Genomic DNA, 12,180 nt, shown 5'->3' with positions numbered 1-12,180 from the left:
TCTGCACTCTGGGGTCTCTACCAAGGATTTGAGACTCAGGGGGAATCAGTCTGCCTACCCTCTCAGCCAGACTTTGATTGTGTTACTGTCACTAACTGAAACTGTCTCAGCAAACCTCCTAATCCTTCAACTCAAGAGGCAGAGGCAGGATGGCCCTTGTGTGTTCAATAAGGTTTCCCTGCCTAAAATATTCCATACAACAAAATAATGTTTGTAGTCTCTCTGACTGTCTTTGAGTTCCCATAGGTCCTCTATTGTTTGATCTCTGTGGTGCATAAACATTCATTTAGTTAAAAAAGGATTAGACTGGGTTTTCTCTGGGAATGTGTTGAAAACAGAATCCACTCCAAATTCTGAAAATATTGTGTGTGTGTGCATTATTTTCTGTGTGGGTTTCTGTGTGTATAGGGACCTGCGTATGTGGGGAGTGTACATGCTATGATGTGGATCCATCGGGGGACTGGGGTGACATTCACGGAGACACCTGCGAGTGTGACGAGAGGAGCTGTCACGCAACCTACGACAGATACTCTGATGACTTCTGTTCAGGTGAGACAGGATGGCAACTGGCTGTGTTCGCTTCAGTCTGATACACTCAAATGTAACGCATTCTATATGTCACTTTAATACAATGTTAATGCAATGTCAACATGTACTTACATAGGGCAACTATGAGGGCAAGCTAATCTCGGTTACCCAGAAGTAAAATTATCATGTGATTATGAACAAAATTTAATCAACTAACAACATGGACACAAAATAGTCCATTATATTACATAATCTTTGTCATAGTAACCCAAAGATCTTTGTGAGGGTTACATGAACTTTAGAAACTGGATACATTCTGTTCTTGATTAAAGTCCAGCTGATTCAGCTTTAGAAATTGGGCGTTGCGTGGAATAATACAGTTTGAGACAAGAAAAACACTCCACCCACTTCTGTTCTTCAGGATTACCCTGAGATCACAGACACAGGGCCAACACCAAAAACACTCTTCCATCTGGTTCTAATACAACAGTAAAACTTTAAAAAGTTATGCTGTTTCATATGTAACTTTAGTAACTTATTGGGCAAATGTAAGGACATAGGAAGCTCTCACTGTGCCTTCTATTGGTGATGATAAAGTATATTCCTATGATTTGTTTTAACAAAATATATTTGCAATGGAACAGCTTTTCATGTTTATGGTGTTTTGTTTGTCAAAACGCAGTAAATCTCTCCCTCTCAACACTAAATTCTCCCTCATCCTTTCCAGTGCCTTTTCCTCCCTCCCTCTGCCACTCGCTCCCCTCTTTCTCTATTCCTCCCTTCCCCAACCCCAAATCGCCCCATCTACTCACACACTTTCTTCTACCTCATCTTTCCACTATTTTCCCTTTCTCCTCCCCAACCCCTTCATCTTTACACTCTCCCTCCTCTCCCCCAGGACATGGCCAGTGTAACTGTGGAAGGTGTGACTGTAAGGAAGGCTGGGCGGGGAAGAAATGTGAGCACCCTCTGTCCTGCTCCTTGTCTCTGGAGAGCAGCCTGAAAAAGTGCAAGGGAACATCTAACATGCCCTGCTTCGGACGAGGTACAGAAAACTACAGTACAGTACACTACAGCACAGTACAGTATACTTCCAATAATTTCTCGTCACCATGGTTTCAATGTGGTTTTTAAGAAATGGTGTTTATAGTTTCAAATGTTGGTGCACCATACTCGAGCTAACTGAGCAAGCCAGTCCAACTATACACCGGTCCATATGGAATCCCTATGTGCCTAGTGTTGGGATCTTAGCAGAACTGAGGGGATGCCAAGTGTCTCCCTTTCAGTTTACTGGCTAATGCAAGGCTGTGTGTGTGGAGGATCACCCTCCTCAGGAGGACCACCCTCCTCACTGAGGAGGACCACCCTCCTCAGTGAATTTCATAAAAATTAAAAGTGAAACATAAAAAAAGTTATCATTTTGAGATAAAACTATACTAAATATATTCACGTCACCAAATAATTGATTAATAAAACAAACTGTTTTGCAATTAAGGTCTATAGTAGCCTCAGCAGCACTCTGTAGGGTAGCACCATGTTGTAGCCAGAGAACAGCTAGCCTCTGTCCTCTGGGTACATTGACTTCAAAACAAAACCTAAGAGGCTCATGGTTCTCCCTTCCATAGACTTACAAAGTACTTATGTCAACTTCCAGAGGACATCTTCCAACCTATCAGAGCTCTTGCAGCATAAACTGACATGTTGTCCACCCAATCAAAGGAGCAGAGAATGGATCTAGTACTGAAAGCATAATTTACTGCTAGCTAGCACTGCAGTGCATAAAATGTGGTGAGTAGTTTACTCAAAGAGAGAGAAAGACAATAGTTGAACCATTTTGAACAAATTCATTTCTTCCAAAATTAAGGAGAAGCAAGAGAGAGAGACAGAGAGAGAGCTAGCTATATTTGGTTGTATTTTTTCAAACTTTCACTTTCACAGCAAAATAAGCTAGCTAGTTTAGCCCACTCAAACACCCAGCTCAAACAGAGAGGGGTGCTATGTTAGCTAGCTGGCTATGGCTATCCAACACTGGGACCAAATATACATGTATTGCCACTGGGGTCCGCCAGTGTAACTGCTAAACTGCTTATGCAGCTAGCTAGTTTAGCCTACTCAAACACCCAGCTCAAACAGAGAGTGATGCTGTAATATTCCATATGTTCAATATGAATAATACAATTATGTCCAGACACAGATCGAGTTGATGGTCGTTTACCTAGAAGTGTTGCATGGCTCACACACAAACGTTTAGTGGTTGACTGACTACCATAAACTGTAGTACTATGGATCCACCATGAGGTGCCATATTAGGTTAATGTCGTCGTAAACAATTATCAGTCTTACAGCACTGTCGTGCCTAAACATTACAGATGCTATGTTAGCTAGCTGGCTATGGCTATCCAACACTGGAACTCTTCCAAGTCAAGGTAAGCGTTTGGTTTTTTGAATTTATTGCCACTGGGGCCTGGCAGTGTAACTGTTAAACTGCTTTCTGACTGTACACTGTACTGCATGATTGTAGCAGGTTTACTAACGTGTTAGTTCTAGTAGTTCTAGTTGACAATGACGTGACAACGATGTAGGCTGGGTGTAGCGGTTAGCGGTCATGATATGAAAGTTTGGCTTGGAAAGGTTTTTTCGCCTGGTCATAGACAGCTGATGTGTTGTGCACTGAAGTCCACTGAAGGGTGGTCCTCTGTAGCTCAGCTGGTAGAGCACGGCGCTTGTAACGCCAAGGTAGTGGGTTCGATCCCCGGGACCACCCATACACAAAAATGTATGCACGCATGACTGTAAGTCGCTTTGGATAAAAGCGTCTGCTAAATGGCATATTATTATTTTATTATTATAAGGGAAAAGGTGAGAGGAGGAGAGCGCGTAGATAGTTGCGAGAAGGAATTATATATACAACCTGTAAAGTGATCATGCTGTTTTTAGGTGGCTGCTATGAAAGTGAACTGCTTTCGTGTGACCAGGGGTGTATTCATTCCGCCGATTCTGTTGAAAGAAGTTTCTTAAACATAAGCAAACGGAATGAACCGGGGATAAACATAATTTGTCCAATAGAAACTCTTGTTTGCAACTGTTGGACTAATGATTACACCCTAGATCAGCTAGATGCAGGCAAGAGTGTGCAGGCAGCATTGAATGTGTCACTGTCTGTCACCTTGATTACTCAAAATACTCTAGACCTGTGTACCTACGTTGTAAACTTTCATTCATAGGCTAGGTTGTAGCAACCTCATGATCGGTACAGGGATAAGTCGAGTATCATGTAGTAACCTAAACCTATCGATGTAACATTGAGCTGGGTGAATGGAATATGAATGACAGTCATCCAATATGCTGTAATAGAAATAAGGCCATGCTCATAAAAAATTTATAATTCTCCCTCATCTTAAACAGCACCGGCCGCCCATGGTGTGTGTGTGCATGTGTATGTGTGTACCTGCTTGTGTGTGTGTGTGTAATGAGCATGGCTGGCCAGTTAATGTGTGAGTCAGGGTAGGGGCTGCTCTCAATAGCACTGGCCTGGATCGATGTGTCTAGATTTATTACACTGCATTATATGCCTCATTAACTGTCCCTCTGGACTGAGGAAGCCTGTTTTCTTGGGACCTCCTTATTCTGGGTGTGATTCTTATACCCGACTCTCACTGAAGTAATAAAGGAAACCAATGTCCAATATTGCTGATAGCAGTGGGTTTTAAATAGACTAATACGATGCGCTTAGATACCAAACAGATCTAATGAGATCCAAACATTGTGTGGATGTTGTATTTGCGTCATGGTAATTTTTCATGCGTAGCAAATGCCTTGTACAGTAGCCTACACTGTAACGGAAAACGGTAAATTATATGGTAATTATTTGTATTATCAACAGTAAAGCACTCTGAAACATTTTACTGCAGCATACTGTAAATCATGGTGCATTGTGGGAAAATGTTGTGGGCGGTGAAAGAATTGCTATATTTCGAATGGTACTGTAATTCCACCACGTATAATACAGTACCGTACCGTATCTTTGGTGCGCCAAAGACCTTTTGACCTCTAGTGGATGCATAGTATTGTTGTTTCTGGCTAATTAACATATTTTGAGGTGTGCCTTGTAAGACGCTATATTTGTTGCACCCATGAGTGAGAATGCTGTACCAATTTTACTCCTATATGGTTATAGTGCCCTATCAATTTAAAATGTGTAGGGGACAGATTAGTGGCAGGAAGTCTTAAAGCTTAAATGGTTTAGCATTTTGCCATGTTTTACACTGTAGTCGCTGCCAGTTTGGAAGCCTTTCACTGTGCGAAAAGGGTAAATATTAGGGGATATCTTTATTTATATATTTCTGGATATCTGACATTTTATTAAATAAAAGGCGTAGACATCCTCCAGATACACATGTCCTTAATTTTAGATACGGAGCTAGGATATTCTCCGTAATGTTACAGTTTCTACATGCATCCAATCTGGACCTCAGAAATCTCCCTGCTACCATGTGAGTCCAGGGAGATATCTGGGGTGAGATACGTTCAAAATACGCACCTGATGCACCTGCACCCACTTACATATTTGTAGAATATTCTAACTCCACAAAGGGTATGTGTCAACATACTGCCTTAGGCATGACCGAATCCACATATTTTCAGAATTGTATCATATCTGTAATCATTAACTGATCATTTATGTATCCATATTTAAACAAAAAAATGTAATAGATACCCTTATATATGTAGTATTCATCCTCGTATGTCTGATCGAAAAGGGGCTAAATCCGACTCATGAAATGTCCAGCGCCCAAATTATGTTTCTTCACATGAAGGTGACATACAATATCTGAGCATACATTTGCACCATATTCAGTAGTAGGCTATAAAAGGCACGGAAAGGCAAACATCATAATATTTAATCTAAGTTAAACATCTCTGCTATTTCTGTTTAAAAAATGCAACATAACAAATCCAGAGCTCCAATCACAACACATTTTCTGTATATATATTTTACTTTAACTATTTAACACACACCGTTTACACACCGTTTACACACTCATTTGTGGTGGCAAAAAATAAATAAATATTGGAATGTTGGAATATGATTATTGTTGCTAGGCTACCAGTTACAGTGCCTTTATGCAAAGAGAATAAAAACATTATAGCTAGTTTCTGAAATAAAAATATAGATTTCATATTTGTCAAGAGCATATGTATTTTATATATGCTGAGAAAATATACTATGTAGGCCTACTGTCAGTATTTGTCATCATATAGAGAAAATAAGATGTCCAAATAGGCCTATCTCAGGATATCTAATGAGTCAATATCCGGCCATACCATGTATGATATCCGGAGGGCATCCCAAAATGATTTGTGCATGAATGAAAAATATGGATTTCATATTTGTCAAATTATTGAGCATGAAAACTCAGAAATGCATCAGAAAACGTCCTTATTTTCAGCATATCAAAAAACATTTCAAGATCCGGATATGGACTTCAGCCAAGATAAGCATATCTGGAATCAATATAGCTTCATATCTTGAGAAAATAGATATGCGATGTATACAGTCAGTATTTGTCAACATAAAGAGAGAAAATAGGATGTTGCAAATCTCAGGATATTGAATGAGTCCATATTCGGCCGTAGGAAATGTCCATGTGTGATATTCGGAGTAATCCCAATATCATAGATGTCTAAAAGACACATCTGGATTAAGAATTTGTCAGGATATGGTGCATATCCACAAAAATCTAAATATGCATTGGAAATGGTCTGTATTCTGTAAAATATAAAAAACGTGTCATGTAAAGATATCTCCTGATATGGACCCTTTTCGCCCAGTGTTTGTTAAGGCCTCTAGAAGTGCAAATTCATTAATATGCTGTAATGTTTGTAAACACTTTACCTATCAGCCAACCTGCTTGCACCAATCCCTTGTAATTACAGTAACATACTGTGAAATACAAACCCCTCCTCGTCAACATGCATTTAGCTGACACTGGCATTTCCAGTAGATCTTTCTGGGACACTGTGGTCTGTGATTTTCAAGCAGACGTTGATTTAACGGGCTGTGTTAAATTCCCCCACCTGGTCCATCAGGGTGGTCAGTCAGGGTGGTCCAACTGCATTGTAAAAAGAAAACCATTTTATACACTGTATTATGTCATTGCTCTATTCACAATAACTTAGAGAAATGTGTCCCAATCATGGTTAGAGACACTAGTGGTTAGTTGCGACCTGTCCATCTTGGGCCATGACCAAAGACTAGGCCGTAGCTAGGAAGAAAGTTTGAGTAACAGTATAAAAACATGTGTGAGCGTCTTATAGAAGGGGTAGGCCAGATTCACCACAAAATGTAGGCAGTCCACTGTATTCAGGTTGAGCTCTTTATGTAACACAGTAGATCCCGTCCCTGTCCCTCACTGGAATCAAATCAAATCAAATCAAATTGTATTTGTCACATGCGCCGAATACAACAGGTGTAGATCTTACAGTGAAATGCTTACTTACAAGCACATGTGACAAATACAATTTGATTTGATTTGATTTTCATTTAATGGACTCGAACCTGGGACTTTCTGCACAACAACACTTCACACTCATGAAGCGGCATTTTATCGCTCCTCAAAAGCCATGGCTCTTGCAGAAACTTCTCAAATGGAGGGACGTCAGTTGGTCACAACCAGCGACTTGGTTGCAACCAGCGCACTAACTAGCTAGTAATTCCAAATCGGCTTCACTCACCCACTTTGACCTCCTCCTTCTCTGCAGCAACCCCCAGCAACTTGGATCAGAGTCACGTAGCGACACTGTAACATGTTAGGTCCTGTCCTTGTCCCTCACTTGGTGACCTTTCCTTCACTGGGGACCTTCTAGACAACAACACTTTGCACTTTCAAAGCAGCGTTATCTATCGCTCCACAAAAGCCATGGGCCTTGCAAGAGCACTTGCACGATAGACGCTAACTAGAGCGCTTCTAACTAGAGCATCTAACTAGCGCTGTTAACAAGCACCCACAATGGAGCACACCATTCTTCAACAGTCTTCGAGGTATGTTTGCTCCTGTTTGGTGGGTGTGGCGGGGTGACCATTTGAAATAGCAAAACTAGTGCAGCAGCACACCACATACAATCGCCCACCATAATCACAATGTTCTTCAACAGGTCATTCAGAACAGCACCATTTCCGTTCAATTAAACATTGCACTCTGTTGTGCCCTGCTAAATGTGACCCAGCTTTCCCCTGGCTCGCCGTGGGGGGAATTATAGTATTAACGCCATAGTGATTCTACCAGGTCAAATTACACAATGTCTAATTAATGGTGGAGTGCCAGCCCCAAACAAGTCCACTCTCGACTCCTTATCTATTGAGTTAGTTGACTCCAATTTTGAAAGAACAAAGAAAACAAAGTATCCCGCTGATATAGACTCCTATGACCCAATGTTTACACATTTCACCCTGGATTTAGGTCTGAAACTGGTACAATACACATCACTAGATCACAATAACAGTATCTGCCTTCAATGTGTTTTGAATGAATTAATGTATAAAGCTAGATGGCTAATTCTGACCCACACTTTAACCCTATTTGCTTAAAAGAGATTGACAGACACTTCCTAACCATACTAACAGTTTTTTTAGATCATAAATTGAATAGTAAAAGTAAATTACAGGGCATAGTGAAAATCTTAAGCTCTGAGCTCCAACAATGCAGGTACATTTTACACACACTCTTATCCAGAGCGACTTACAGTAGTGAGTGCATACATTTGCATACTTTTTCCCATACTGGTCCCCCATGGGAATCGAATCCACAACCTTGGCGTTGCAAGCGTCATGCTCTACCAACTGAGCCACACGGGACCTAAGTGAAATAAAGGTCAAAGTGACTATAAATAAATATTTAAATAAATATATATAAATACTGTATATTAACACTGTAACAATGGTAAATGTCCTTTATGGTGGGGGCAGGGTAAGGGGCAGGAGGGGGACAGGGGAGCAGTGAGCTTTGTGGTGAGCTTCGAGGGCACTATGGTATTGAAGGCCAAGCTGTAGTCGATGAACAGCAACCTCATATATGCATTCCTTTTGTCCAGATGGGTGAGGGCAGTGTGCAATGCAATGATGATTGCATCGTCAGTGGATCTGTCAGGGTGGTAGGCGAATTGGAGAGGGTCAAGTGTGTCGTGGAGGGAGGAGGTGATGTGATCTTTGACTAGCCTCTCGAAGCACTTCATGATAACAGAGGTGAGTGCTACGGGTCGGTAATCATTCAGTTCAGTTACTTTCCCTTTCTTGAGAACTGGGATGATAGTGGACATCTTGAAGCAGGTGGGGATAGTGGCCTAAGCTAGAGAGAGATTAAAAATGTCTGAAAACACAACAGCCAGCTGGTCTACACATGCTCTGAGGATGCTGTTTGGGCCGGCAGCCTTGCGAGGGTTAACACGTTTGAATGACTTACATACGTCCTCCGTGGAGACCGTAAATACATAGCCCTCGTTGTCCTCAGGGGCTCTCCTCGGCAGCTCAGAGCCGTCGTTGTGCTCGATGCGTGAGCAAAAGGTGTTTAGCTCTTCCATTAGGGCGGTGCTGGTGTCCGCGACGTGGCTGCCTTTCCGTGATCATTAGGAGCCCCTGCCACATATGCCTGGTGTCCAACCCGCTGAATTGCTCCTCCACTTTGTTCCTATACTTGTGTTTCGCCATCTTGAATGATCTGCGTAGGTCATATTTGTGCTGTTAAACCATACTATTGTCAGGGCCTCCCGAGTGCCGCAGTGGTCTAAGGCACTGCATCGCAGCGCTTGAAGCGTCACTACAGACCCGGATTTGATCCCAGGCTGTGTTGCAGCCGGCCGTGAGCGGGAGTCCCATGAGGCGGCACACAATTGGCCCAGCGTCGTCTGGGTTAGGGGAGGGTGTGGCTGGCCGGGATGTCCTTGTTCCATTGTGCTCTGGTTTCCGGGTTAAGCGAGCGGTGTGTCAAGAAGCAATGCGGCTTGGCAGGGTCGTGTTTCGGAGGAAGCATGGCTCTTGACCTTCGCCTCTCCTGAGTCCGTACGATGGGACAAGACTGTAACTACCAGTTGGATATCACTAAAAAGTACAAAAAACAAACAAAAACATACTACTGTCCCCGGTCACCTTGTCGTGTTTATAAGCGGCATCTCTCTCCTGTAGTTTCCCTACAAGGCTGCCATCAATCCATGGTTTTTGATTTGGGTAAGTTTTGTCAGCAAATTCATTGATGTAAACACCTAGAGGTGTCCCGGAACATATTCCCGTCCATGTGATCAAAACAGTCTTGGAGCGTGGATTCTGATTGGTCAGACCAACGCTGTACAGACCTGACCACTGCATGTTGCAGTGATCAAGCGTCACATTTCCGCAAGTTGGACAGTTAATGTGTTGGTAATAATTTGGGAGCACGGACCTCAAATTACTTTTGTTAAAGTCCCCCACAAGAATGAACGCTGCCTCAGGGGTATGCGGTTTGTTTAGATCTTTGAGATCTTTGAAAGCATTTTTGGTGTCGGCTTGGGGCTGGATCTACACAGCCATGGCGATAATCCCTGAGAATTCTCTCTGAAGATAAAAAGGGCAACATTTGATTACCAAGTATTCCAAGTCAGGAGAGCAGAAGCTCGCAAGTTACTGTACGTTTCCACATCACACCATATGTTGTTGGTCATAAAGCAGAGCCCACCACCTTTGTGGAGAGCCGCTTCTTATCCACTCAAAAAGCTGTAAAACCTGCTGGTTGCATATCATCCATTTGGATGTTGGAGGATAGCCAAGTTTTAGAAAAACAGAGTATGTTGCAGAATGTCCCTCTGCAAGGAAATCCTCACTCTTTCGTCAAGTTTATTCATTAATAATTGAACATTGGAGAGTAGTATGCTCGGTAATGGAGGACAGGTTGCTCGGCGTCTTAATCTCACTAAGACCTCACCACGTCTGCCTCTATGTCGACGTCTCCGCTTCCTTCTCTCCGTTAGGACTCTCAGGCAGCCCGAGGTCTCACCGAAGAGACTAGCCCATTATTCTGCCGTCTCCGGGAATTCGGGAAGGTCGGGTGGATGGTGAGTACGCAGTGATTCATATTCCAATAGTTCTGCCTGGTGTATGAAGTATTGCACGAAACAAACTGAGTAAGATAATTTGAGAAAGACACTAGAAAAAACACTTGAAAAAGTAGAAACCTGCAATGTTTTGTATGAACTCGAGACGAGATGCCATCCGTCGGCGCCATTTTACCTCATGGGCGTGCAAGTACACACTGACATTGCAGCTGTAGGTAGTTTTGACCGGTTTGTAGAACTGAAGTAGATGTTGCGGGAGAGTCTGAAAGCAGGAGTCGCAATTGAAGACGACTCCCAAAAAATCCTGGAGTCATGTACCACTAGGTGGAAACCTCAGACCTCCTCCAATACCACCTGCCATATTCACAACCAGCTGATTCCAATCCCATCCAACAGTCCCAACATTCTTATTCAAACCCAAACAGTAACTCTGTTTAATAGTTTATATTGACTTTTAAACGGTTGAAATGTATGTTGAGCCCAGGTCTACTAGCTTATGCCAAGAATTGTATCCTATAAATACATATTGACAGTACTAACACAGTAAAAATGTCTCACTAGTTGTATCTGCCCAAAAGCGATGCCATAAGAAATGGGGTATACAAGGCAGGCGGCAGGGCCTCATAATGAAACCACAAATATTAACTTGTGCTGTGAGAGTTAATTAGCTACAAAACTGCATTTTAAATTGCCCTGTGAAAAATAACAATTAATTTAATCCATAAATCCCCTTTCCTCTCGGCCGGCTCGACCTTCCCCTCCCGCTCCTAACAGAACAGGGCTGCAGGCAGCTTGGCGGAAATGAAGGAAAACTAAACTTCCGGAGGACCTATCTTCCTTCTACTCCCTCCTCTCTACCTTCTCTTCCTCTGTATCCGCTGCTAAAGCCGCTTTCTATCACTCAAAATTTCAAGCTTCTGCCTCCAACTCTGGGAAACTCCACTTTCTCTTCACTCCTTAATCCTCCACCTCCTCCATCTCCCTCCTCACTCTCCGTGGATTACTTTGAAAAAAAGGTAGACGAAATCCGCTCCTCTTTCACTCAGCCTACTGAGTCCACTGGTCCCACTCACACAGAACTACCTACGCCTTGACCTCTTTCTCCCCTCTCTCTCCAGATGAAATCCTGCGACTAGTGATGTCTGACTGTCTGACAACCTGCCCAATCCCATCCCCTCCTCCCGTCTCCAAACCATATCTGGAGACCTTCTCCCATTCCTCACTTCCCTTATCAACTGGCTGCATCGCCTCTGACTTTAAGATGGCCAGATTCACTCCCTCCTCAAGAAACCAACACTCGACTCCTCTGATGTCAAAAACTACTTTTTTTCCAAAACACTTGAGCTTGCTGTCTCTGAACAACTCTCTTGTTATCTCTCTTGGAACAATCTTCTTGACCCTAACCAGTCATGCTTCAAGGCGACTCACTCAACTGAGACCGCTCTGCCAAAGCTGACTCTCTCTCTGTTCTCATCCTCCTAGACCTGTCTGCTGCCTTCGACACTGTGAACCATCAGATCCACCTCTCCATCCTCTCATTGTTGGGCGTCTCAGGCTCTGCACACTCCTGGA

General features: G+C 42.8%; 1 protein-coding gene across 1 annotated transcript in view; it reads left to right on the top strand.

The window, feature by feature from the left end:
* The window catches only part of itgbl1 (integrin, beta-like 1), a 161,805-nt gene that overhangs the window by 39,826 nt on the left and 109,799 nt on the right, over nucleotides 1–12,180 (top strand). Inside the window, exons 6-7 of the mRNA XM_041863619.2 lie at nucleotides 409–549; nucleotides 1,427–1,573. Of these exons, the coding sequence (XP_041719553.1) occupies nucleotides 409–549; nucleotides 1,427–1,573 (288 nt within the window). The remainder of the gene's footprint in view (nucleotides 1–408; nucleotides 550–1,426; nucleotides 1,574–12,180) is intronic.

Source organism: Coregonus clupeaformis, chromosome 40, assembly GCF_020615455.1.
Source record: "Coregonus clupeaformis isolate EN_2021a chromosome 40, ASM2061545v1, whole genome shotgun sequence".
In the NCBI taxonomy this organism is placed as follows: domain Eukaryota; kingdom Metazoa; phylum Chordata; class Actinopteri; order Salmoniformes; family Salmonidae; genus Coregonus; species Coregonus clupeaformis.
Note: the sequence above shows the minus strand (reverse complement) of the source record. Positions and strands in the feature narration are given on the sequence as shown.